Source organism: Mytilus galloprovincialis, chromosome 3, assembly GCF_965363235.1.
Source record: "Mytilus galloprovincialis chromosome 3, xbMytGall1.hap1.1, whole genome shotgun sequence".
In the NCBI taxonomy this organism is placed as follows: Eukaryota; Metazoa; Mollusca; class Bivalvia; order Mytilida; family Mytilidae; genus Mytilus; species Mytilus galloprovincialis.
Window position 1 is genome coordinate 18729480 of NC_134840.1, and position 27485 is coordinate 18756964.

The following is a 27485-nucleotide window of genomic DNA, read 5'->3' on the forward strand; positions in this document are numbered from 1 at the left end:
GATTTCATTATATTGAATAAAAATCAGATTCCAATAAGTACACATAATTTCCTTGTTGAATAAGTCCACCAATAAAAATAATCGAAATGATAATCGGCGGGACTGTTGAATGCTTTAATAATCGATATGGAACAACTAAAAAAATCTCAAATATATTCAGTGTTTCATAATAATATAGTACGACTTTTTAATAATTTGATAATACTCGGCTAAGCATCATTCACACTGACAAATCTTGGATTAATAGCAAACTTTTAAACTGTTTTGGTTGAGACATAAATTAAAAAATAAAGGAATTGAAATCACACAAACATTGACATTTTTGTACACATTATAACAACATTCCATGACGCAGCGATGCATTTTTTTTAAAGAATATTTAATTAATACAGAACTTGATCTAAATTCATTATAATACCAGCAACAAGCTTAATATATATAAAATACAACTACTATAAGTTAACACAGGAACAAAGTGACAACGAAAAGACATTATGTATATATGTAGGACTCAAATCTATGGCAGGTACCAAATCTATGCAAGATTCCTAATCTTTGGCAAATGTGACGTTACAAACGCCAAACAACTCATATCTAAAGCAGATTTTTGTTTTCTCCAAACCTATGCCAGTTCATTTACGTCACAATTGAATAACGCCACATTACATCGTCACCGCCGCTAACGATGGCGGAACCCAAAGATTTGAACACCATTCCAAATGAAGGTATTTCCCTCGACAACAATTTGCGGGTGGTTTTAAAGGAAGTTGTGACCTATAAAAAGTGCTGGACCGACCGAAGCCCGCGATGAATAAGGACATCGCTGTTTTCAGTACCGGATATTCTAGAAAAGGAGTTTAATAAGTGAAATATCAAATAACCAGATACCAATTTGATTTAAATTGCACTCAAATAAAAAGAAAGTATTAACAATGAAAGACAATTATGTGAAAGATCAAACTGTTTAGTTTTATCAATCTTTTTTTTTTTATATATATATAAAAACCTGCCTTCTTGTTTGCTAAGAAACTTACTAGTTGATTTAATGAATGTGTTAAACAGGTACCATGCACAGATTAAAACATGTTTATTTTTACGGGGCACATCATTTCAATCTTTAAGTCTGTATTAAGTTATATGGATTCATCATTTACGGAATGTTTGTGTTGACCATTATGAAATGTTTATTCACAAATGTTTGTATCCATGCTCCCGTTGTCGTATATTTCCACTTGTTTAAGACAAGTCATTGGTCATATATGTACTGCATTGTTTTCCTATCTGCACAAAATTTTCCATAGATTACCAAACAACAAAAATCCGCCAAAGATTAAGAAATTACAAAACTTGCCATAGATTAAGATTGTAAAAAATCTGCCAAAGATTAGGATTATAAAATCTGCCATAGATTTGGGATTGCATGACGTCACATTTGCCATAGATTCGGAATCTTCCATAGATTTGGAACCCACCCATAGATTTGAGTCCTACATATATAAATAATCATTATAATTTGAAAACATAACATTCAGTATCACCTCATTTTTGCAAATGTAACGAGAATGTGACCACTGATTGTATGTTGGTAAATAACTATGCATGTCATTAAGTGAAATGAGAGAGAGTGAGTCTGTCATCATTGTAAATAAAAACATGCACATAACTGAGTACATTAGTTGTGTACATTACATAGTCCAAAAACTGATGAGTGCTAGTAAAATAGAGGATCATCGCCACTTTGGTATTTATTCTAGTTGTATACTTGGTTTATGATTTTGTATATTTTAATGTCATGTATTTTGTTTATCTGCTATGTTGCTTTTGTCTTTATAATTTGTAAAATTGATGATATGACGATTGTTGTATTTTGACTTGTTTCTTTTTTTCGTGTATATAAGATTACATTAAAGTGTTTTGTAGTCCTTTGTATGCCTTTAAACAAATACCAGTAATGTCGGTATTAAATATGAATATAACAAGTTTAATGTCAAAATGAAGAATAGCACAAAAGCAAATGAAATGGTCGAGTCTCTTAAGGTCAGATAAGGATGAATTAAGTTCAACGTACTACTCCAACCGAAACGTCAATCTCATCTGGTTTTTTTTTAATACAACAACAATTGATATCCTCAAAGAATCGAACCCCATTACACTTTTAAAATAAGGAAGAAAAGTTTATCATAGCTATGTGGATCAACTAAAAAACTTCTGAGAAAATACTTGAATTGTAAATGTTGGGGAAACGGAAAATACCATATTTACATTGCATTAAATATAAATAGAACCTTGGAGTGATCTTCAATTTAGTATAATCAAATTTTATTTATATACTGCATTAAAAAGATCTTATTTAAAAAATGAAATAAAAACTTAATAAATGTTTAATTCGGGTATAAGAAATCACACTGTCATCAAAGAAATCGATCGATACGAAAGGAAACTTAACGAGCAATGAAAGCGGTTAAATAGAGTGTTCAAAATTGCCTCACTGAAAATAGGATAATTATGTCAACTGTAGCACAGTCCTGTTTGAAGTCCATAAAGAATACACAACATATTTACAAGGAACAACTATTTAGCTAATATCATGGAAGGGTTATGAGCAGTATTGTTGTATTTACCCCACGATTTTAAATCTTTTCTAACAGAGGGAAAGTGTTTTTAACATATGAAAAAGTAAAATTGGATGATTTTTGTTAAGCTTTTATTGTACAGCGTTGGTATTTTCTCTGCTGTGTATAATTTTTGATATTTTTACCTATTATGTCTGTTTGTTTTGTTCACACATATTTGTCAATATAAGGGAAGTTTAGGCAACTGTAATAAAAGTGAAAGGTATTTTTTTTTATTTTACATTTTAGCATACTGAGAAAACAAAACACAGTTATCTCTCTTTATTCAACAGACTGTATCACCAATCATCACACTAAGTATGGGAACATTTTGAAACGATACATATATGTACACATTTGTGAATCTGAAGCGTTTTTATTTTTTTCTTGAGTATTGTGAATGTAATGATTTCTGTCATTATAATCAGTAAAGTTATTTTGTTAATTGTCTGTATTGCTTTTTACATGAAGATATGTTAAAATGGTGCTCTGTGAGACAGAATTTATAAAAGTTTTTCCAATAAAATTGAGAAAGGAAATGGGGAAATGTGTCAAAGCGACAACAACCCGACCATAGAGCAGACAACAGCCGAAGGCCACCAATGGGTCTTCAATGTAGCGAGAAACTCCCGCACCCGGAGGCGTCCTTCAGCTGGCCCCTTAAAAAATGTATACTAGTACAGTGATAATGGACGTCATACTAAATTCCGAATTATACACAAGAAACTAAAATTAAAAATTATACAAGACCAACAAAGGCCAGAGTCCTATAATTGAATTTCATATAACATTGTAATACTTTATTGTTGCAATGTTTCATTAATAAATACTTTTTGAACTTGAACGGTCCTCCAAATTATTGAAGTTCTATATAAAGTAAAACAGTAAAAAAACAACTCAAAGAAAAACGGAAAGTCCTTTATCGAATAACAAAATCAAAAGCACAAGTACAGCAAACGAATAGAAAACAAAAGACAATACGTAGATAGCGCGAGACAAAACATGGGCTCCTTAATTTGATTCAATTATAACAATTGGTAACTCAATTGCCAGAAAAATTAAAGTATTTATTACGATTCTGTTTCTTTGCTAGTCAAATTACAATTTGTTATATAAAAAAACCCTATTTATTCAACACGTTTCATGAAATTGCTTAGTATATGCGCACTACTAGTATTTTCTCAACAGCATTTTTTTTCTTTCTTTCGAAATTCGTGATGTTTCCCTTGTGAATCGGTTGCTGTTTAGAGGCAACAACACGTTCTGCTGGAACTGTTATCACATGTTTTAAAAAATAAATACATTATTAAATGGAACCATTTTTCTCGGTTTGATTTTATAAATTTGCAAAGGAGACGAGATAATGTGCTTCGAATTTTTTTTTTTGAAATTTAGGATCCTCGCTGCACTTCAACTTCGTATGTTATTTGATGTTATTAACGTTTTAAGCATCACTTATGACTAATTTGTAGACGAAACACGCAGCTGGAGCACACAATTTTAACCTTGATATCTATATGAAAAAAGTAAAATCACAAAAATCCTGAACTCAGAGGAAAATTCAAATCGAAAAGTCAATAATCACTTGGCAAAATATTAGCCTCAAACACCTCAAAAGAATGGATAACAACTGACATATTCCTGACTTGGTATGGCATTTTCCTAATATAGAAAATGGTGAATGGGACCTGGTTTTATAACTAGCTAAACCTCTTACTTGTATGACAGTCGCATCAAATTTCATTATTCTGCTGACAACGATGCGTTAACAAAACAAACAGATACTATAGGTAAAAGTAAAAAAAGGGTACAGCAGTCAACATTGTGTTATTTTCTTAATAACAATAAAAACAAACAAATATTTTACAAAAGAAGCACACAAAGGCATATATCAAATTTAATAACCTCCTTCATTGCTCTTATTTTTGTATCTTATTTATGTATGTTAAATCCACACATAAAGAATTGAAAGATTTAAGTACTGGGACCGCATGGTTAGCTTAACATTACCTCTGACGTTAAATCGCGCGTTCGACGTCAGAATGTAAACGTCACACAGGTAAAGATATAAAATAATTTTGTCGTTCAAACTATGAAAAGAATATAGTCTATAGTATATTTAGGCATAAAAAATCCTCTGCAAATGAATATTAAAACCTTAACTTGTCCTTTTTGAAGATAGTCTATATGCTTATTATATATATTTCAAATAAGAGCCACCTCGTTGTGTATCAAAGAAACACAAAACACATTAGCAAATATGATAGACAAGAATACACAAATAATAATAGAACAATAACACAATGGCGGATTTTTTTTCAGTACAGATCCACGTCATATAAATAAAATTGAGAATGGAAATGAGGAATGTGTTAGTTGGCCTTTTTAACATTTTTTTTATTCGAGCGTGACTGATGAGTCTTTTGTAGACGAAACGCGCGTCTTTCTAAATATAAAATTCCAATCCTGGTATCTATGAAAGAGACAGCAACTCGATCGACCGAAGAGCTGAGTTTATTTATCATCGGTACAAGGACATCTTGCGTAAAAATAAATCAACATGTAGACATCTTATACGTTCAGATTTGTCACATCCAATCATGCTTTGTAATATTCTTTACAGAAAACAAAAATGTCGGCATTCATTAATAGTTATCTAATAAGGACGCGGTGTGTCAGTGTAAGATCATCCCGATGGCCGGAGGCCAGAGGGTGATCTTACACTGACACACCAAGTCCGAATGGGATAACTATTTTACATCCCAGCTGTTTTAGATTAGACGAAAAACCATTAACAATTCATAAAATCTAGTTTAGAACGCGACACAACCATTATTATATACTTTATATATTACTATATGATGTATACCCTTTATGACCCCTATAACACGATGAGTAGATATCAACAATGTTAGCTCGCCCCACTGGCCAATCGGCCCACACTATATCGCCACTTTATGATAAAATCGCCCCACTCTTGTAACCGACTCGCCCAACTTTAAAAAAGTGTAAAATCAAATTGAACAATCAATCTGACAACTCATTTATTTAACGAAAAGGGTTTAAACCTCACTGAGTAAAGGTCTGCCAACTCGCCCCAGTTATAAAAAATATCTTGCTTCCTTTAAGTATGTTAAATTCCTGATAGTTCGTATCCAGTCGTCCTGGTGAAGTGGTATGTGTCGTGGCTTGATATGGTAAAGGTCTCGAGTTCGAATCCCAGCATATACACTGGAATTGTTCTACGTGAATTTTGATAGATAGTCTTCTGCGTATAATTAATTATAAGTTTTATACTGGATTTGACATTCCCGCCAAAATGTTACAGAACAAAGGAAAGCATGCATAACAAAGAAACTTAAACTGGGGTGATCTGGTAGGGGTGATCCGGCTCAGATCACCCCTGTTAGAACAAAGGAGCTGGGATGTAACCTCAAAAGCAAACAAAACTTTTATGCAGACTTATTCGGAAGGGATATGGTTACGATACTGTTGTCAGGTCATTAAGGATGGCATAGTTTGGCTTTGATATTGATTCACCAATTGGGTCTTTCCATCGAACATAAAACATTTATTCTAACACAAATTGTTGACATGATACGGGTTATGATCTTCTCATACATTTTATGATGGTAGGATACTAAACCTCTAACGGACGAGTTTGTACTTAATTTCATATGATGAAGACATAATCTTGCTATAAGTTAAATTGAGGTCTGTAGCTGTCATGTCAGCAAATGCTAGTTTCCTTTGTTATTTCGTGTATCATTGTCATTTTATTTTGTTTCTTGTGTTACCTATCCTGACATTGGACTCAGACTTTTTTTAAACTGAGTTTTGCTGTGCGTATTTTTATGTGTTTCTTTATAATATTCTGCTAGAAGTATAGGAGAATTGGTGAGATCTCACAAAATATTTTTAATCTACTGCATCTTTAGGCCTGTTCAAAGTCAGGAGCCTCTATCCTTTGTTACTTTTATATTTTTTTTTTAAATTTTAGTTTGTTTATATGTTTTGGAGTTTAGTGTGACGTCCATTTTGACTTAACTAGTACAAAATTTTATCTAGGGGCCAGCTGAGGACCACTTCAAGGTGTGGATTTTCTCGCTTCGTTGGAAACCCATTGGTGGCCTTCGGCAGTCATCTGCTCTTTGGTCGGGTGTTTTCTCTTTGGCTCTTTTCCTCATTACCATTCTCAGTTTTAATTATGACGTCAGTCTTCTAGTAATCTGAGCAGTGTAGTCCGACATCTTCTGCAAGCACATATATATGGATTAAATATCGAAAAAGGACGGGTTTAATCAGAAAGAATTTGAAAGCAGAGGAAACAGTGCACCTTATGATCAACATGTCTAAACTATATCATAATATGAATACTAACATACCAAGCTAAAAATAAGGTGTACATGTAGGTACTTTAATTCTGTCACAGACTTGCGATGTCGTGGGTTTGATCTAGTTGACAGTATTTAATTTGTGTGCTCTATAAACAACATCGCTGTAAAATGTACAATTTGTTATACGATTTCTACAAGGAAATAAACTCATCAAAGATACCAGGATTTAATTTTGTATTTCCGACAGACGCGTTTCGTCTACAAAAGACTCATCAGTGACGCTCGAATCCAAAAAAAGTTAAAAAGGCCAAATTAAGTACGAAGTTGAAGAGCATTGATAAGCCAACTTTCAAACTTATCTTTGTATTCTAACAAAGAACTGGATATAGTCAGGTTTTAATTGTGTTAATATGCTCTTCTTGACTTAACTTTGCATTAACCAATTTTTTTAAGCGTATAGATGACGTGAAACGTAAACATACTAGTTGTCATGCGTCTTGCTTGATGTGCTGTTTTCGTTTTGTATGAGAATTTACCACACATGATATTTATGGTCTTCAACACGAAGCCTTGGCACACACCGAACAACAAGATACAAAGGGGCCCAAAAAAATCGTTCAAACTGGAAAACTTACGGTCTAATCTATATAAAAAACGAGGAACAAGAAACACTTCTGAACCATATAAAAAAAGACAACTGCTGAACATCCGATTGCTTACATGTGCAAACAAATGCAGCGGGTTTAAATGCATGTGTTCATTCCTATCTACCCTGTGAGATACTATTTTGACTTAGTATATATTATAACAGCTTGTGTATCCTGATCTTTCTCATTTAACAATTTAAAAAAAATAATATTCTTTACTTAAGGGGTATAATAGTATACGGATATGGATAGCATACTGTACATTAATAATAAACGTAAATGTTAGCAGGTGCGTTAATGTAAACATAATAAATTTAAAAAATGCGATGATTGAAAACCTTTTACAGTAACCCCGTAATCATATTTGTTAGCGCTCCAGGAAAACTTGTTTTTGAACCGTTGGACATTTTACGCCAAGGTAATTAGACAAATAAATCAATTCGACCATATGTCAACTTTTCTTATGTCAAAGCAAGTTTAAGAAAAACAAAAGAACACTGTATAGATATTAAAATAAAGAATTAGAATTAAGTTTAAACTGTCAAAGCAAGAAGGTTTATAGTGAACATGTAACAAAATTGTACATACTTTAGTAAAAATGGTATGGCAGGAAAAATATGGAAGACATGCAAAGAAAGTGTCTTTTTGATGTTTGGATATACAAGTTCCCGGCCACGTCCACTCTGTGTTTTTGTTAGATATATTTCTATTTGTATCCATCTGATGAGTTGAACCTTTTTCCACTGTGTTTTATAGTTCGTTCTTATGTTGTACTGTTACATCACTGCCCCAGGTTATGGGGGAGTTGCCTGGAATCCCGCTAATATGTTTAACCCTGCAACATTCCGTATGTTGGTGCCTGTCCTAAGTCAGGAGCCTGTAATTTAGTAGTTGTAGTTTGTGGATGTGATACATATTTGTTTTTCGTTCATTTTGTGTACATAAATTACGCCGTCAGTTTTTTTTTTGTTTGAATTCACGGTTTAACATTTGTCATTTCGGGGCCTTTTATAGCTGACGATGACTTTGCTCAATGTTGAAGGCCGTTGACCTATAGTTGTTAATTTCTGTGTCATTTGGTCTCTTGTAGAGAGTTGTCTGATTGGCTATCATAACACATCTTATTTTGTATATGCAAAGAAAGCTTATTATTATGTTTAGGAACAATAAAAATTATAAACAACATAAGTAAAAACGATTGTTCACACTATCGAGATGTTGTATAATAGGGAATGAGACAGCTTTCCACTATAGTTCAAATGATGTGGATACAAGTATTTAAATTTCAAGTAAAAACCAATTGTTCAGAGAACAATTGAAGGTCTTTCCACTAGTAAAGATTTATTTTGATATTGAAATATGAAAAATCAGTTTAAAATGTTAGTTCCTATTGCTTTATGATGTATTAATATGAATTTAAAGCAAAGGTCAAAGTCTAGAACGTCCTATTAACCTGCGACCTTGACCTCAATTTCAAGGTCACAAACGAAAGATCTTAAATCAAAAGACCCTAGGTCTTTAATATGTTTGGTTAATGAGTAATATCACTTTATGAGTAATTCTAAATGTAAGATGGGCAAAAACTCCCATTTATTGGCTGTGCACCCTTTCAACCAAAATATACAAGTAAGGACATGTCGCAACTAACAATTTATAAAAAATTATTTGTCGAAATGTCATACGGTATTTGAAAATAAGTGAAAATAAGCCAAAATCAAAATTTAGAATATAACCTTGACCTTTGACCTTGACCTACTTTTTATTTGTTTGGACCAAGGACCTAAAATCTAAAGACCCTAGGACTCTATCACTTATGGCTTACCATTTAGAAATGCATATCACTTATTTCAATGGAAAAGGGGGAACAACTCTAATATGGAGTCTCCATAAAGCTTTGGTCCAAATGAATATCCTAATCCTGAAGATGTAACGAGCAATTTTGTAAAATAAATTTGTCGTAATCTTTAACGGTTGCGAAGGAGTAGTGGCCACAAGAAAAACAGTGTTTGGGGAGATAACTCTTACAACGTAAAGTATTTTGTTACGCAGTTGTAAATTTTTAAAGCGTATAAACTATACGATATCATATTTCAAATATCTAAGCGACATCTTTTGAAACATCAATACCATGCAAGAAAAAAATTAGGCGGAAGAAAAAAAAAAAAAATAATTAAAAACCAATTGTTCAAAGAACAATTGAAGGTCTTTCCACAAGTACAAATCTATTTTATTATCAAAATATGAAAAATCAATCTAAAATGTCAGTTCCTATGACTTTATAATGTATAAATATGAATTTAAAGCAAAGGTCAAAATCTAGAACGTCCTATTAACCTTTGACCTTGACCTCAATTTCAAGGTCAACAACCAAGGACCTCAAATAAAAAGACCCTAGGTCTTTAATATGTATGGTTAATGAGTTATATCACTTTAGGCATGATTTTAAATATAAGATGGGCGAAAACTCTTATTTATTGTTTACGCACCCTTCCAACCAAAATTTATAAGTTACAACATGTCAAAACTCACAATTTAGTAAAAATAATTTGTCAATATCTTTCACGGTTGTTGAAAATAAGAGAAAATAAGCCAAAATCAAAATTTAGAATATGACCTTGACCTTTGACCTTGACCTTATTTTCATTTTTTTGGACCAAGGAACTTAAATCCAAAGACCCTAGGCCTATATCACTGATGTTTTACCAGTTAGAAACGCATATCACTTATATCAAATGCATAAGGGGAAATAACTCTCATATGGAGTCTCCGGATAGCTTCGGTCCAAATGAATATCCTAATCCTGAAGAAGTAACGAGCAATTTGGTAAAATAAATTTGTCGTAATCTTTTACGGTTGCGAAGGAGTAGTGGCCACAAGAAAAACAGTGTTCGGGGAGATAACTCATACAATGTAAAGTATTTTGTTACGCGGTTGTAAATTTTTTAAGCGTATAAACTATACGATATCATATTCCAAATATCTAAGCGACAACTTATTAAACAACAATACTACGCAAGAAAAAAAATTAGGCGGAAGAAAAAAAAAAATAATTAAAAACCAATTGTTCAAAGAACAATTGAAGGTCTTTCCACAAGTAAAGATCTATTTTATTATCAAAATATAAAAAATCAATCTAAAATGTCAGTTCCTATGTCTTTATAATGTATAATAATGAAATTTAAAGCAAAGGTCAAAATCTAGAACGTCCTATTAACCTTTGACCTTGACCTCCATTTCAAGGTCACCAACCAAGAACCTCAAATAAAAAGACCCTAGGTCTGTAATATTTATGGTAAATGAGTTATATCACTTTAGGCATGATTTTAAATATAAGATGGGCGAAAACTCTCATTTATTGTTTACGCACCCTTCCAACCAAAATTCATAAGTTACAACATGTCGCAACTCACAATTTAGTAAAAATAATTTGTCAATATCTTTCACAGTTGTTGAAAATAAGTGAAAATAAGCCAAAATCAAAAATTAGAATATGACCTTGACCTTTGACCTTGACCTTATTTTCATTTTTTTGGACCAAGGAACTTAAATCCAAAGACCCTAGGCCTATATCACCGATGGTTTACCAGTTAGAAACGCATATCACTTATATCAAATGCATAAGGGGAAATAACTCTCATATGGAGTCTCCGGATAACTTCAGTCCAAATGAATATCCTAATCCTGAAGAAGTAACGAGCAATTTGGTAAAATAAATTTGTCGTAATCTTTTACGGTTGCGAAGGAGTAGTGGCCACAAGAAAAACAGTGTTTGGGGAGATAACTCTTACAATGTAAAGTATTTTGTTACGCAGTTGTAAATTTTTAAAGCGTATAAACTATACGACATCTTATTCCAAATATCTAAGCGACATCTTTTGAAACATCAATACTACGCAAGAAAAAAATTTAGGCGGAAGAAAAAAAAAAATAATAATAATAATCAGAACAAATACAATAGGTCTTTCCACGGAAAGGTGGAAAGACCTAATAATAATAATAATAATAATAATAATAATAATAATAATAATCAGAACAAAACCTATAGGTCTTTCCACGGAAAAGTGGAAAGACCTAATAATCAGAACAAAATCAATAGGTCTTTCCACGGAAAGGTGGAAATACCTAATTACGGCCTTCAACTTGAAAAAACCCATGCCGTATATATTAAGACCCCTACAAAAATCAAACAAACTAAACAGCCTAATTTATAACAATACTTTGTAAGACAAACAACATAAATGACAGACACAAACCAACGACAATCAATGATGGACACAAACCAACGACAATCAATGATGGACACAAACCAACGACAATCAATGATGGACAGGCTCTTGACAAGCACATAAAAAAGTGGCGGTAATTATTTAATTTTAAAGTTTAACCAAAATTTCAAAAAACATGATATAAAAAGAAGTAGTTACTGGCTTATATCAAAATAACTCTTGTCCGCAAAAAGAATTTGTCACAAAATCTATTGGAACATTTGAAAATAGTCCAAACATCGAGACATTAGACTGATCATTTCTGATGACTCAGATTCACAGAAAATGTAAAAATAAATAGAGTTTAAATAAACAAGAAGAAAAAGGAATCAAGGCAGAAAGTTCAAATTTGAGTCACATTAAGCGTGAAGATGGACATTTTTTTTTTTATCAATTAACCACATAGTCGATGTTCGAACAGGAATGTTTCAAAGTTTCATTTACTGCTGTAAGGGGACAACCATTTGATATTCTGGCGGGGGGGGGGGGGGGGGGGCAGGAGGATTTGTTTTTGGTTATTTATTTAATTTTTGTAAACTAAGAGGACAGATTATTCATTTTCTGCACTATTGAAGCAAGATTTTTCATTTTCATTAAAGCAAGTGACTGATTATTCATTTTCAAACTGTATTTATGATATTCGAAAACATAAATTTTTTAAATGATTTGTTTATTATAAATAATACATGTATAATTAAATCAAGTCATTGTGTACCATTTAATCAAAATTAATCATCATCCTCTGCAGAAATTAATCTTTTATATTCCCAACTGCATGTACATGTATTGCATACCTATTTAGTATTAAAGTTTGGTTGTAACTAGCTTCTTTAAAAGTATTGGCAAACATATTTCGCCGAGCGGAGCGAGGCAAAATTTGTTTTGAAGGATTTTTGAGCCACTGAAGGCCCAAGAAGCTATAGAACAATTGATTCAAAATCATGCTCTTTTAATAGGTGTTTCCCAGACCCTTTCTTAATCTGAAAATGCAAGTTTTGTTTTAATAATTTTAACTTAAGTTTCTAGGGACAACATCAAAAGACCAATGTGCATGATAAAGCAAAAATGGATTTCACATAGTTAAGTCTGTGGCTGCTGGTTTTTTTAACTCATGATCAAGTTCATAACAAAATTACTAGATCACAAAAGGAATGCAACACTAACAGAACACAGAAGGGCAATCAATGAACAAAAGACAAATAATGAAGAAACATTGATCCCGAAAAATCAGGCCTACGTCTGAGGCAAAACAGAACTTGCTTCTAGCAAAGCGCTCGCAGTGAACACAATTTGATATGGAGACAAGCGTTTGGTCTTTTCCTACATGAGGCCTCAATGTAGTCACGGCCCTGTTAAAAATAAAAGTGAGGTAAGGTTTCCCGAGAAAATATACCTCAAGTTAAATGAAACGAATTTTCATACATTTCAAGTATATTTAAATAATATCTATACTTTAATTATTAAAAAAAATTGGGAATTGTTTCCTGATTTTTTTGGGGGAAAAAGATGAATTTATGAAGAAATCTGGTGCCATCTCATCCTTTCGATTAGACCTGCTGAGTTATTTATTTTCAATACATTGCAAGTCAGGTAATTTATTTTCAAACTACCACAGAACAAACCATTTATTTTTGTGATTATCAAGGCCGAGTTTATTTTCAAAATCCTCCTGTACGGTTAAAAGTGAGTTTGGTTCAACAAAAATAAGTTCAGTTTAACAAAATTTGTAGCATACTACAAATTTGAAATTTTGTTATACAAAATTATCTTTCAGTGGACAAAAGCTACTTTTGTCATGACAAAATTCATTTTTGTAACACAGACTTTATTTTTTTTACCCAATTTGAAAACTGGGCGACAAAAGTCAATTTTGTATGCAAATTAGTTTAGTTTGGATTATGTGAACTAATTTGCATACAAAATCGACTTTTGTAAGACAAAATTGACTTTTGTAACAAAAGTCAATTTTGTTTCACAAAAGTCAATTTTGTCTCACTAAAGTCAATTTTGTGTGACTTTTGTGTTTTAATTTCCATATCAGGTAACAAAAGTCAATTTTGTATGCAAATAAGTTTATATTTGAATACCTTTTTGATAAAATTGACTTTTGTCATGTCAAAAATGAATTTTGTCTACAATAATGAATTTTATCATCACAGAATTGGAGTTCTCATAAAAGAAGTGTGTATCACATAGTTGTGTAAGACAAAAATGATTTTGTTATGACAGAATTGAATTTTGCACAAAACCACAAGAGTCCCATTAGGCGCCCCCGTACATTATAATTGTTCATGGTATTATATTTCTTATAATAAGGTCAACTCAATTTTCTTTTTACTTTTTCAAGGCTTGACATACACGTATCTGTTAACTTAAGTTTAATAAATTCGTGGGTTGAAAGGTAAATTAAAATGGAAGTCTGACTTGTAACATGGATGAATGCGGGTGGGATAAAATTAACGTGAATGTATAAAATCTTATGAACATAATATTTTCTTTACAAAATTACTATGCGTTTAGATTAATACTAATCTTACATATTCATGCAAGACCGAGACATTTTATAACATAACATCTACCTTTAGTTTAATGATGAATTCATTATGTTGTATTTGTTACCGTAAATCATTATAATAATCAAGAGGATACACCAATTTACAATTACTCATAATAATTTATCTTTTTTTTTATTAAGAAAGATTTGATGCATATACGCCCATAAGATATCAACCAAACGATAAAACACTCATACATCAACCCCCCTGCACCTCCCTTCAAAAAAAAAACCACAAAAAAAAAAAAAAAAAACCGATAGAAAAATGTAAAAAAAACCAAGAAACATACATACAAAAGACATCCATATGACAATTAACAGTATTCAACAATTGACAATTTTCTTGACAATACATGATATCAAGCTTGTAAATTTACCAAAGATTATTCAAAACCAGCCAATAACCGCAACTTGATGTTATAGCCCATGCTATTATCTTAAAGAAAAAGTTTGCTACCGTCGCAGAAACACCGTGCTTAAGTTATTTTCGGTATTTTTTTTGTGGATTATCATTTTTTCAAACTTTCTTCCCTTTGTCAAGATGTTCCCTAACTCCTTCTTTTATCTTTGCCTTTCCATACTTTTTATCTCCATTTGTAACTTCTCAATTTATTCACAATGATCATTCGTCAGTATGTTCAAATATCCACTATGTCAGACAGTTAATAATTTTTCGTTTATAAACTCCCATCCCCCAACGCTGTCTCATAGTGGCATCATCGTCTCGTGCGTTTGATTCCCGACCAAGTCAACCTTTAAAAACCAGTCATCGATCAATCCAGCCATCCAAAACTGTTTTGTGACTAATATACTTAGTTTTATCTAGGCATGAATTAATTTTGTATGTTTGAACTTGTTGCGTAGGAAAAGGTAAAAACTTTTATTCATTCATAATTTACCTTTAAATAGTGCACAACGGTATAAGCGTAGGAAGAACGCTAATTTATAACATTAAAAACCCGAGTATCGTTCGAAATTTATCAGTCGCATAATTTTTGGGAGTAAAGATAACATAAACTATTGCAAACATGTCTCACGGAAAGGAAGATATGAGACAATTTTTCCAAAGACTTGATACTAGTGGCGAAGGCAAGGTCCAGGTGACAGAACTTAAGGCGGGAATAAAAACAGAATTTTGCCAGGACCTAAATGATGCAGCAGTTATCGTAAGTTCATTTATATACATATTTCATTTGGTATAATTCTTATCTACATTCATTGTGTAAGTTAATGTTGGTTGGTTAGTTAGTGTTTAACGCCAGTGCCACTCTCAGCAATACGAGCTTATCGTGGCCGTAAGTTTTAATTGGTGGAGTAAGTCGAAGTGTGTCAGGAGAGAGCTACCAACCTTTACCTACATGGCAATTCCTGTCAATAAAGATTTTAAATTTAAAAGATGAACTGCATTTGTAATTTTTTTTTAAATTCTGTATTTACGTAGAATAAACAACTTAGAGCAACCGACCGGCAAGTCCCCACCTTTCCTTCCAATTTTATGTATCATGTTTCTGCGCAAGCTGTATAAAGGTCAAATCACATGGTAATTGTTCTAAAGTAAACGAAAAAGATATGTCAAATACAAGGAAGGTAACTTGACAGACATTAAATCATCGTCAAACATTTATTAGATACACAGGAACAAACTGTTAACAGTAAAAATGATATGAAGTGTATTAGATAAACAAGTCAAACTACTGATATCGTCATTCGGTGATATAGTCAATATAACAGAAATCTTCAAAAAAAAAATGTTGTCGTGCCTATGCATACATGACAATTTAAACCTTTTCTATATTTTATACCCCTTTCCTTAACTCTAGTGTGGAGACTTTAATGCATTCATCTTGTCAATCTGTCTCTTCCTCCATTAATCCGACATATACTTCCGTCAAACTTTGCTGAGGTTCCCTTGAACAAAATGAATTTCGTATTTGGTCAGTAGCTGCTTGACAGTGATAAGTTCTATTGCGCAAACACTTGTATGTATGTCATGCAATAGGTCTTCACCATTTGAGTATGTGCAATAAACATATTTGTATTTGTATTGTATTGGTATTTGTCAGATGTCTACTTCTTGTTTGCCAATACTTTTAATATTTCAATATGTTGAATGAACATGCATTTAGTCTTAGGTGCATGCTGTTTTAAAAGTTGTTAGTGGCTTCGAACAAGCTGTCAGTAACTGCGAGTACACTCAGATCAATAATTTTGTCTTTTTGTTGGGATATACAAGTACCCGGCCACGACCACTCTGTCTTTTGTTATGTGTATTTCTATTTTTAAATTCTCCCTCATGAATTCGTCCGAATTTAAAACATTTCTATACTAAATACATGGCTAAATAAGAGACAAGTCATAATTTAGGTTTGTTTGCTCGCAGTAACTTTCTTATTTTCTCAGCGAAACAACATTTAATATCTTGTAAACATTTTACAAATTACAAAAATATACCACAATTCCATCTATATACATTCACAATGTCCTCTATAAATACATATCAATACAAACATAACTGTAATATATTATGCAGAGCTTAACGTTAACTTCGTCTATCAAAGTTACTCGAGCACATCGATAATAATCAAACGTAATCAGGACTTATATATGCCTATAAAAACCCCACCCGTACTACCGCCCTCGAAATATTCGTGCAGAAAACAACAGTAACATCAGACCACTTCTGATTTACATACTAGCCAAACTTGTACCACAAGTCTAAAGATAGAAATAGAATAGGGAAATTCCAAATATAACGGAATAGAAATAAATTTAAATTCTCCCTCATGAATTCGTCCGAATTTAAAACATTTCTATACTAAATACATGGCTAAATAAGAGACAAGTCATAATTTAGGTTTGTTTGCTCGCAGTAACTTCGATAAAACAAAGGAATAAATGATATGAGAACTATATGCCAAGATTCAAGGAAACAGCCATTTGAGATTTTAAATTGTCTTTAATATACCATCTTTGGCTTTATCAGAAGCCCATCTACCGTGGACTTTAAGTAACCTATCAGAGACTCCTCTATTAGCCCCCGTAGAAGCGCCACCACTTCTCAAACTATGAAGCCCAAACTTAAACTTATCTAAACCAATATCTGATAAACTCTCTAACAAAATTACTCTCGCTCTGGTATAGGACAATGGACTATTTACATTACATAATTTATAAACATCTTTCGATTTCATAAAAGACAGTGCTCTGAAAATATAGCTATCAGAATTTTTACTCAATTCAGCTAAATTGATATACTTATTTAACCAAAAAACTGGACATAAATCTGTACCTGTTGCAGCTATAACAACAGAATTACCCCTTCTGTATAAATCAGTTTTGCTTTTATCAATGCAAATTTTAACATGACTGACTTGAAACTCAATATTATTCATCTTAATGTTAGCCAATTCACTATACCTCAAAAATCCAGAAAATCCTAACAGAAATAATACTACTACACGCAATTTTTTGAGATTATTATGATCCCCGAACTTCAAAACAATTTTCCTTAATATATCTGGCGTAATAGGTTCTTTTTTGTTTATAGGTTTACTTAGCAATCTCCTTCCTCCTTCATAAATAAGACCAAGGAATTTGTCTGAACAAGGATTATGTTTGAAATTAAAGTCATGAAACCATTTTATTGAATAAAAACTTGCATCTAAAATCGCAACACTGGATCCCTGTTGAATGATTCCACCTATATACATAGAAATCGTAGTAGTTGTCGCTGGTAAACACTCAAGTGAACATGAAACACACCATTTTTCAAACTTTTTAAAATAGCACTTGTATTTCTTAATTGTAGAATTTGATCTAGACGATTCGACAAAAGAGGGTAAATCTCGTATGATACTGGCAAATCTTGAATCATTGGCATAACACTCAAATTGTTTCCATTGATCTGTAAAATAAATATAATAATGAATACCAAGTAATAACTATAAACAAAGTAAATATAATTAACATTACTACTATAAATGAATGCGGCATTTCCCTCGCAAACAACCCAGTGCGGCATTTCCCTCGCAAACAAATGAATGCGGCATTTCCCTCGCAAACAAAAGAATGCGGCATTTCCCTCGCAAACAATTGAGTGCGGCATTTTCCTCGCAAACAAATGAATGCGGCATTTTCCTCGCACACTTACTGTGGCATTCAACCTCACAGTATTTAAAAAAGTCATATACTTATATATATATACAGTGGCATTAACCCTCACTCTATTCATAAACAATTAATCAACAATGTTAACAATGACATATCTAATTGTTGCAGTTAAAACATCACAATGTTAAATTTAACGTTCTTTCGACTATAGTCTCATATCTGATAACTGCGGCAAATAACCATCGCAGAAAACTAAATCAACTACAGTCTGTATACAACATTCAACGCATAAATCTCAATACTTCGAGAAATCCAACAACAAACCATATACATTACTGTTAAAAGGTCTCTGTGCAAATATACTCTTTTCTTGTGAACCTTTTGTAAAAAAGTTCATAGGTTTTACATACTCTCTAAAGTCTATAACAAAAGATTTAAATCTGTCTGAAAACCTATTCACTAAAATAGGCCAAAATAACGCTGATGGCAATTTAGGTACAACTAAAGTGCCTTTAGCTTTACATAATCGCATGTGATTTAAACACTTGCTAACTAAACAAACTGGTGGAACTAACCAGTTATTATGAGCAGACCAATCATATGCGAAAGCATCAACCCCGGAAGTATCCGGTGAATAATATCTAGAGTTAAAATAGTCTACTTTTTTGTTTTTCGAATCTGCAAAACGATCACATGTGAATGGTCCCCATAATTTATCAAAATATATAAAAATTTGATAGGAAACACCCCAATCGTCATAATCAAAAATTTTGCTCAGATAATCTGCATAAGTATTTTTATCTCTAGGTATCCATTCAACATCCAAGAAAATATTATGTGACAAACAAATATGAAATAAGCTTAAAGCAATGTCTTGTAATTCTACTTTCATGCTACCCTTTTTAACAATCTGTACTACATTTTGGTTATCTGTATAAAGTTTAACAAATTTTCCTGTTAAATCAGATTTAAAAGAAGAAATATTCTTTTCTACAGTTTTCAATTCTCTCCATGTAGAACTTTTGCTTCTTTCATGACCATCAAACATAAAATGTACAATTTTGTTATCATTCATTATAAACCCTGCTCCGGCATACTGACTAGCGTCAGTGAAAATTACACACTGTGGTATTCTATTTATAGGTACAATGCGTTGGAAAGATAATGACTCGCATTCAAAACACCAAAATTTTAGTTCCTTCAAAATGTTGTCATTTATAGGGATGACATCGTCCCATGCAGATCTACAACAGACTAGCATATGCATATGCTTCGTCATCATTTGACAAACGTTACCAAGAGCAGGAATCATAGAAATGATTTTTCCACATATTTTAGCAATACATCTATAAGTCAAAATAGTTTTGCCATCTACTACGCTCGATATTACCAGCTTTAAAGCAAATAATTTTTTAAGCGATATTTCTAAAGTACAATCTTTAAAGTTCCAAACAAAACCTAACCAATCAATATTTTGTACTGGTTCCCAGACACTCTTTTCTGTATTAGCAATAAAACCGGAAAGCAGTAAATCATTTTTTACTGTTTTCGATAATTCAAAACATGTATCAAAATTTTCTGCTGTACCCATACCATCATCTAAATAAACCACCATGGGAAATCCTAAAGATCTCCAGTATTTAACTAACACACGTACTGTCTTGGTAAATATATGACCAGCTGATGAAAGTCCAAAAGGCAAAACCGAAAAAGTAAAATAACGCACTGTATCACCATATTGCCAAGAAAATCCTAAATATTTTTGGTGATCAGGGTGAATTTCTATATGGTGATAACCAGACTTTATATCAAATTTAAACCCAAAACCGCTAAAATTTACAAATGTCATAGCTTCTTTAACCCCTTCAAATTTAACTTTTTGTTTCTCGACAAATTTATTAACATGTCTCAAATCTAAGACTAATCTTTCTTTACCCGTACTATTTACCGACACAGTAAGTGGATTAACGACAAATGGTCGATTTACTTCTTTTATACATTCTTTAGTTAAAAGTTCTTCAATAGAATTTTCCACAAATTCTGAGTGTTTTAACGCGGATCTATTATTACTTAGAAAAATAGTTGGTGGTTCACTCAGAAAAGGAATTCTATAACCAAAATTAATAACATTCATTATAAAATCATTAGCGTTAAGTACATTTTCCCAAAACAATGCATGTTTTCTTAAATTTCCTTTCACATTTATAAGATTTTGACCAGATTTTTTCTCATACTTGTTAACAAATTGAAAACAATACTCAACTTCATCTATGTCTGTATCTGTTTTGTTACTGGGTCTTTCCTGTGTTCTGTTCCTGGAACTTTGTTGCACCAACTGTCGCTGTAGGAATCCTTTTTTCGGGGCAGTTCCTTGCAAAGTGCCCGGGCTGGTTACAATAGAAACACTTGTAACTTTCTGACTTGCCTGCTTTGGAGAACTCGGTATCACTGACTTGGCCAAGGCCACGAATAAAACTCCTAGAATTGAATTCTCCTTTTCCGGAACCACTATTGGAAGATTCTGGTTTACTGTACGGCTTGGAACTTCTTTTACGAGAAGCCCTGGAAATAGCAGCACGCAAATCACTAGCATCTTCTTTATTGTCGGCCAACGGACTATCCAAGTATTCTTTAACCGTGTCCCATCCATGCTTGTCGGCTATCTTTAGAATTTTGTTACGCTTACGGATGATTTCCTTTTCCTGGGAAATGATTTCACTAACTTCGGAAGCGTTTCCAAGCTTTATACAACTTTCAACGGCAGCAACCCTCTCCAGACGCTCGGTATTAAACGAATGTTGCACTTTAATTCCCTCACTATGGAATACAAATTCTGGTTGATCGACACCGGTTGCTTTAACACTTTTTCCTAAACGAGCTTCAAAATGATTAATCAAGGAATGTTTTTGCTTCTCTAAAGCATTGTTCAAAGCTGAAGTGAAAAGCGAAATAGCCCCGTCCGTACTTAACTCTGTTTCGTTACTATTTTCAGCATGTTGAGTAGTAGCACGGCGTTCATCATGGTCGGAGCCTTCCTCGGACATATTATGCAGAGCTTAACGTTAACTTCGTCTATCAAAGTTACTCGAGCACATCGATAATAATCAAACGTAATCAGGACTTATATATGCCTATAAAAACCCCACCCGGACTACCGCCCTCGAAATATTCGTGCAGAAAACAACAGTAACATCAGACCACTTCTGATTTCAGTGGCGGATGCAGGAATTTTCGAAAGGGGGGGTGCTAGCCCAGGGCAAAAGGGGGGGGGGTGCAGGGGGGGTGCAAACATATGTCCCGATTCAAATGCATTGATCGGCCAAAATAAAGGGGGGGTGCGGACCCCCGGAACCCCCCCTCTGGATCCGCCACTGGATTTACATACTAGCCAAACTTGTACCACAAGTCTAAAGATAGAAATAGAATAGGGAAATTCCAAATATAACGGAATAGAAATAAATGTATTAATCGGATGAGTGAAGCCTTTTTTGACTGATTTTTATAGTTCGTTCTTATGTTGTACTGTCCCAGGTAACAAAAAAAAGTAACGAATTGCGCCTCCTTTAAACTATAAGTTATATGGTTCGCTACTGATCCGTAGGGGGGTAGTAGTTAACCGTATAACAAATTTATCGGATGCTGGACTTTTTCTGATGCGTTTTGTTGAAAAATAAACACACCAACATTAATAGATGACGTCACCATTAACGCGTCATGAACCTCCTATGAAACTACTAACCCCCTAACGGTCTCATAAGAGGTCACCACGTGACGGCGTTTAACCAATCACAACGTGATGATTTATCTGTGGTCCGACAAGAGCTGATAAGATGGCAATGACATTGATTTGGCGAGACCGGACATCCTTCCAATGAATGAAGAGAACATGCAAACGATCGTCTTTTAAATGATTTAAACGAAGATAATTGAATATACTTAATTATGATATATTATTACTTTTTCAGAATATGTTCATGGGTCTTGATATGGACGGCGACAATATGATTTCAGAAGACGAATTTCTTACACAGATGTGTGATAAAATTGATAGAAAGTAAGCATCTAAATGGTTTACTAATACAGTCGGAAAGCAAGCCCTTAGAAACGACCGTTGTTGCTACTTTCTTAAGACAACAATGGGACTGATATTTAAACCCGCCATTCTCAAATTCGCGGAAAATATAATTTGGTGCCAATTTGGATTTTTTTCTTTTGTCTGTTTTTAAATTGCCATTAAGGTCAGAAATAGATTTCCTTTGGTTTTTTAAAGCAGGGTTGATCATGGTTCTTTTTATTAAAGAAAATAATACTTAAGGTGGAGATAACTCTGTAAAATCAGCTAAACGTTTTAATTACGTTGTGTTGTTAAGGGAATATTAAGCTTCTCAATGATCAAAATAAGTGTTTGTCAAACTGCTATATAAGCTGTGTAATTCTTCTGATAAAACGGTTGGTTCAAAAATTTTTAAAGTTTTATATTTGTATTAAAGTCTCAAAGTAATTACTTTGACAAAGTTTCATGAAAATTAAACGAGCCAAATTAATTTTAGTGAAAGTGTTGGGTACCACCTTAAACATGTTAAATTGGCCGTCTTTTAACAATTACGTAACGCCGTTGATCGAAGGTGTGCGTTATTGATTTTTTTGGAAAAAAAGTTTGTTTCCAATTTTTGGATAAAAAAATAATTTGTTTTTGAACCTGAGAAAAACAAATGCTCTTGGTTTTACCCTTAGCTGCCATTAAATGAAATACTAAAATTGAAAGAGAAGAATTGTGTTTGACTTGGTGCCAAAAAATTGATTGTTTTTCGCCAAAGGCTTGACAAAAACCATAGCTCCACCCACCCCACCCCACCCCCGAAAATCAAATGGTTCCTTAAAACAATCTCTTTCAGAGTTGCATTTTAATCAATCTTATTCAAAGCATGATATACTGACATGAAGTGTGACTTAATTTTGACTTGTGATCTAAAACATAATTGTTGACTTAGCCCCCAGAAACTGCTCTGAAATACTTTTATATAAATATAAAAATGCATAGTTTTTTTAATGTTATTATTTTTTTTCAAATAGAAGAAGAAACATATTACTGAGTCTTTTTTGTTCTTATTTATTTTCAAGTTCATGATTAGCACCATTTATTTATTGGTTTAGTGTGTTTTTTTTTTTTTTTTTTATAATTTGAGTCCATTCAGTAGAACTAACTTGCATGAAATCAATGAGACAACATTTATTGTTATATTTAGTTTGTTCATACAAGGATTACTAATTTCCTTTTATTTAAAATAATGAAGATTTTACATTCAGAACACGTTCATTAAGATCTATTTTAAGTTTAAATAAAAAAGGTAGGACCAGGTATCAGTAATAAAAAAGAACTCCTGTTTTTTTTATCATTTTTATCCTGTCTTGATAATATTTTGACTACGGTAACCCCTTGTATTAATTGAGTAGACATTTATTTCTGTGTTAAAATAATTTGGTTACACATGTTACAGCAGTAAAAATACTTACCAAAACATAAACATAAAATTAACTCTTGGAATATTAAATTAATATTAAAATATTATCCCTATTATGGCACATAAGGACACATAGGGCCTATTTCACTGGGACTGAGTTCTGAAAAGTGACAAATTTGTTTCTCTAATTTATTTGCACATGTTTAGAGTATCAAAATATATTTAATAAGATTAATTTAATAATATCCACATGTAAATAACAGCATATGGTGCTTGATATAACAATAGTTGGTTCATGATATTGTCAAAAAAAGGGACGTAACTCGTGAATTCCCGTCGGCCTCGCTTCGTCAGAAATATCAACACATCGAAGTGGCACAAATTTGACATATCATAGTCTAAGCTATGTTACATAACATAATTTAAATTCAACATAGCTTCCGAAGAAGTTAAGAAAGAAAATTACGATTTTAATTTTCTGTGACCAATTTTTTTCGTCAACACCTTGACTTTGAAGACACATTTTGAGAGAAAAAATGAGTTTAATCCATAATTCAGTTGAGTAATATATTTCTTATATACTCAAGAATGTTCACTTATTCTTGCTTTAAGAAATGGGGTCAAACCGGGGTCAGCTTTACGACTGAATATATACGTAGGATATGTACACTTGCTACGGTGTATTAACGACATCCTTTTAGATATATACATGCAACTTGTCATTTGTTGATATGTTCACATTCTGGTTCATGGAAGATAACATGCAGATAAATTAAGCCTATGGCGTTCACGCTGAAGCAGATTTGTATGTAGATAAAATTAACTTAAGAAGTTCACCTTAAATTAAGACAGTGGGCTGATTCTAGAAAGTAGACACACGTAAGCCTATGGCGTTCATGCTGAAGCAGATTTGTAAATAAGTTTCAGAAGTTCACACTTAAACGGTTGGCTGATGATAGACAGTAGATATGCGTAATAAGTATAAAACGTTACATGACAGACTTAAATGAAATATTGGTTGATCTGGAGAAATTGTAATTAATTTTTTGGCTTTCGTAAAACAAGAAAATGGATATATAAATCCAGCTTTAACTGAAGTCTCCTATATAAAACTTCCCGAGATTGATTTTGGATGCAAGCAATTTCCTCAATAAGTTAAGTTTTAACTATGTACATATACAGCCTATCGTCGTCCCTAAGATAATTGTCTTGCTGTCGGATGGTCATGTACATGAAATCGAAACATTGTTTTGTTCTAGTATTCCTCGCACGAGGTTTATACATCGACAGTAATTTGTTGTGCTTATACTAAACGTGTAAATAAATGGTTTATATTTATTTCTTTAGTTTGCTCATTGGTCGGGTTGTTGTCTCTTTGACATTTTCCCTATTTCCATTCTCAATTTTATTTGTATGATTTTTTCCAATGTTACGACGACGACTTACTGTTCCCATCCTAATGCAATCGTTTATTGGATTATTTATGTATATCTTTCAGACTTGCCTTCAGTTTATTGGATTATTTATGTATATCTTTCAGACTTGCCTTCACAGAAAAATTTAAACAGATGGATGCCGATGGTAGTGGATTTTTATCAAAGGACGAAATAAAGACAGCTTTACAAGAAATATACCAAGGTGACGAAGATGGTATTGATTCAATGTGTAACGATTGTGACAGTAACAATGATGGAAAAATATCATGTGAAGAATTCCTCAGACATATGAAGTAAACACCACTCGTTTCGTTAAAGCTGAACTGTGTATGGAAAATTCACCTTGCTTCATGGCAAATCACGCCACTAAAGTACAAAGGAAAATTCCGTGTGCAGTCAGATCATTCTTGGTAGTAACTTATAGCTCCTATAGCAAGGCATTTTAATTATTAAAAATAAAATATATATTTCTATACTGTATGAGTTTCGTTTTGTTTTGTAAAATTGTTAGAAATCCAGAATGGTTCAATAGAAAATGTGGTTGCTACACTCAGCCTTGATGAAAACTTAAGGTTACGGCGAGAGACCGAGATTTAGGGACATGTGTTGTTCATTGAGTCAATTAGTCTTACAAGATGACCTGATATGGGAGAGAAGCTGTGAAAGAGCAACCGTCATTGATTACTTTTTTATAAAAAGTTTCATACACAAAGATTTAAGAATATATCATTTTCAATTGTAAGTAACTTAATAGTACATCAACACCAACTAAAGCCATCTTTTATTTACAGTAATGAAGTATCAAACTATAACGATATATTTCTATACCCGTGTTCATTCTTTAAAGTTGAATCTTTCCGTCTGTATACATGTATGTTATTGGGGGGAAAACACAATATAAAGATAAAAGCAACCTGAATGCGGAATAATCAGACAGTTGGTTGGTATGTTGATGTGTTGTCTAGTCGTTTCTTATATGCAAGTTTTTTTCATGTTATTCTTCCGGTTGCTTTTCCTGTGGCGTTTTATATTCTGTTTATTTTTTTCTGTCAATTTCCAAGGTAAAAAGTGAATGTTGAGTGCTCTTAAAACCCAAGCAACATGTATAGTGCATATGATGCAAGTCATAAGCGTTTTTAATAGTTTTATTATTATTTTTATCCATTTACCGCTCTTTTGAATAGTTTAATAACTTGTCAAACTAGGCGCGTTGTTGATTCATTTTCTAGGTTGTATATATATATAGCTTTTCATCCTTTTAATAAGCTTTCAATTTTCAAATGTTTTGGCCTCGAGCGTCACTAAGAGACATAAATTGTCGAAATGCGCTTCTGGTGCAGAAAAAAATTGGTACCGTTTATGTAATAACCACCTAACTTCTATGTTTTTTATATGAATAATAAGATGTGGTATGAGTGCCAATGAGACAACTCTCCATCCAAGTCTTAATGTATAAAAAGTGAACAATTATATGTCAAAGTACAGACTTAAACATGGAGACTTCAAAGTTGGCTCACACCGAACAGCAAACCATAAAGGCCCCAAAATGAACAATTCAAACAGGAAAAGCAACGGTCTAATCTGTATCAAAAACGAGAAACGTTAAGATAATATCAGAGATTCCTTAATTCGTGTTTATTAGTTAATGAAATCGAAAGGAATCGACGTTCTCTATCTTTTATATAGTCATCAGAGGTGTATGACTATCCAATAAAAAAGAATATCTCGCCATCACACGAATTGGTATCTTCCTATCTGTTGAGTTAACAATACTTATGTATAATTTGTGTGCAAATCAATATATTGAATGATGTATATAGTAGTAATTCCCACCAGCAATTACTTGTCTGCTTATGTTTTTATATTATAACCTTTTACAATTGTAATGAGGAGGATACAATAAGGGAGTCATTAGAGTTTAGACCTTCATTAAAAGTTTTAGAAGTGTTACATGTGATTCAATTGACCGCTTGACTTGACTTGCCCTCATTACTTATTTCTTCAAGTAATTGTTAGATAAGGTAGGGTATGATAAACTTTCTCTTTTTAGCTGAAGGTTGGA

At 32.6% G+C, this 27485-nt stretch overlaps 1 protein-coding gene and 1 long non-coding RNA gene across 2 annotated transcripts; one reads left to right on the plus strand and one right to left on the minus strand.

Annotated features, from left to right (window-relative positions):
- The first annotated feature begins 15296 nt into the window (after nucleotides 1-15296).
- Nucleotides 15297-25898, plus strand: LOC143067329 (uncharacterized). The gene is made up of 3 exons (XM_076240492.1): nucleotides 15297-15581; nucleotides 22491-22579; nucleotides 25528-25898. Exons 1-3 carry the CDS (start codon nucleotides 15444-15446, stop codon nucleotides 25718-25720), a joined length of 420 nt encoding a protein of 139 aa, XP_076096607.1. The 5' UTR covers nucleotides 15297-15443; the 3' UTR covers nucleotides 25721-25898.
- Nucleotides 16775-21667, minus strand: LOC143067330 (uncharacterized). The gene is made up of 2 exons (XR_012975923.1): nucleotides 20789-21667; nucleotides 16775-18319 (listed from the first exon to the last, which is right to left on the minus strand). It is a non-coding gene; the product is annotated as an uncharacterized LOC143067330 (long non-coding RNA).
- Nucleotides 25899-27485: the final 1587 nt, after the last annotated feature.

Coding starts and splice junctions, on each gene's coding strand:
- LOC143067329 (XM_076240492.1), top strand. CDS start 15,444: ATGTCTCACGGAAAGGAAGATATGAGACAATTTTTCCAAAGACTTGAT. Junction 15,582..22,490: donor TAAATGATGCAGCAGTTATC/GTAAGTTCATTT, acceptor TTACTTTTTCAG/AATATGTTCATGGGTCTTGA. Junction 22,580..25,527: donor TGTGATAAAATTGATAGAAA/GTAAGCATCTAA, acceptor TATATCTTTCAG/ACTTGCCTTCACAGAAAAAT.